The sequence below is a fragment of the Plasmodium reichenowi genome, chromosome 11 (assembly GCF_001601855.1).
Source record: "Plasmodium reichenowi strain SY57 chromosome 11, whole genome shotgun sequence".
NCBI lineage: Eukaryota > Apicomplexa > Aconoidasida > Haemosporida > Plasmodiidae > Plasmodium > Plasmodium reichenowi.
Window position 1 is genome coordinate 342981 of NC_033656.1, and position 2013 is coordinate 344993.

At 15.0% G+C, this 2013-nt stretch overlaps 1 protein-coding gene across 1 annotated transcript; it reads right to left on the minus strand.

Moving 5' to 3' along the window:
* Positions 1-1121: 1121 nt before the first annotated feature.
* On the minus strand, positions 1122-1991 carry PRSY57_1109800 (SNARE protein, putative; the record flags this gene model as incomplete). The annotated part of the gene is made up of 1 exon (XM_020114932.1): positions 1122-1991. The coding sequence occupies one exon, from the start codon at positions 1989-1991 to the stop codon at positions 1122-1124; it is 870 nt and encodes a 289-aa protein (XP_019970301.1).
* Positions 1992-2013: the final 22 nt, after the last annotated feature.

Genomic DNA, 2013 nt, shown 5'->3' on the forward strand with positions numbered 1-2013 from the left:
AATTTAAAAAAAAAAAAAAAAAAAAAAAAAAAAAAAAGAACAATTTTTTATTTATCTAATATAATATATATGAATAATATTGTATATCATTCTTTTTTTCACAGATACATAAATATATTATATATATATATATATATATATATATATATATATAATGAGAATAAGAATAAATAACTTAAATTAGATATAAACATATTATCCAATAATCATATTTATACAGAATTATATGATCTTATGAATTTTTCACGATATCTATGTGTGGAATCATTTTGTAATTTTTATTATTCTCTATATTTTTATATGGAAACATATTAAAAATTTAAATTAAGGATAAAAAGCATGTTTTTAAGGGATAATAGAAGAAATTATATTTTTCTTCTTTTTTCTATAGTAAAATATTTTAACTTTGTCACTTGATTAATTTTATAAAATAAAACAAATTTTTAGTTTTAAAGAACAGTCACAAAAAAAAAAATAATAATAATATAATATATATATATATATAACAAAATGATAAAATATTGTATAATATAAAACTAAGTAAATGTACAAATATAAAAATATAAAAATTAATCCATAATAATTTTATAATAAAAAAAAATATATTAAATACATTTTAATATATATATATATATACATATATGGATTATGTTTTATTACATAAAAATGATATTAATTTATATATATTTCATTTTATGTAAATAAAAAATGGAAGAAATATATAAAAATTGAGAAAAAAAAAAAAAAAAAAAAAAAAATTGGGAATATTAAAATAAATAAAGAAACAAACAAAAAAAATATATTATATGTATATGTTTATATATATATATATATATATATATAGATAGATACATATACATTTCTTTCTTTTTTTTAATAAGTATCAATTCCCCACATAAAAATAAAATCCAAAAAAAAAAAAAAAAAAAAAAATTAATAGAAAAAATATAAAAAAATGTATAATTATATATATATATATATATATATAAATTATGCAAACTATTGAATTTATACAATTTATATACTTTATTCAATTTACTTAAAAAAAAATATATAAAGCATGGGTATTTCAAAATAAAACATTTTAAGAATATAATTTTATATTTATTTGGTCATTTATATCATCTCTTAAAGTAAGAATATATGACATAAAAAAATATCAAACTAAATATTATTCCTACAATGACAATAATTAAATTTTGTTTATGAGCTTTTTTTATGGTATCTACTAAGGATGATGACAAACCTACATAATTATACATATCTATCACTTTTTTACGAACGTTTTTTAAAAATTTATTTTGTTTTCTTAACATATTTAAAGTGTTCATTCCTTGAACATGAAATATATTTAAATGATCTTCTACTTGTTTTAAAATTTCATTTTCTTTATGTAAATAATTTATAGCATCATCACCATCATGTCTTTTATTACTTTTTGTATAATTGGACTTTTTATTATTTTTCATTTCAGATTGTTTTAAATTAGTTTTATAAATATTGTCTAAAGTTTTTATATAAGAATTTGCTTCATTTGACAATGTTTCTATTCTTCTTTCCCATATGATATTATCATTATTTATAATTTTATTGTTTACATTATTTGTATTAATAAATGAATAAGTATTTTTTAAAGTCTGAACATTCATATAAAATGAATTTGTTAAGGCATTTATTTTATTTAATGTCAAATTATTTTTGGTATTATTATTTATATTTATAATATCACTTCTTGCATACACATTATTATATGGAGAATTAGGATCATGTTCTTTATTATTTGATACAATTAAATTATACGAATAAAATAAATTATATGATTTTTCTAACTCTTTTCTTATTTTTACTATCTTTCCATATATATTATTTAAACTAGTGTCTGGAATCTTATCATTTTCATTATCCTTTTTTTTGCTGTTTACAAAATTTTCATTCTCATTATTTGAAGATAACAATTCATTATCTAATATTGGTTCATACTTTTTATTCATTTTTTTTTTTTTTTTTTTTTTT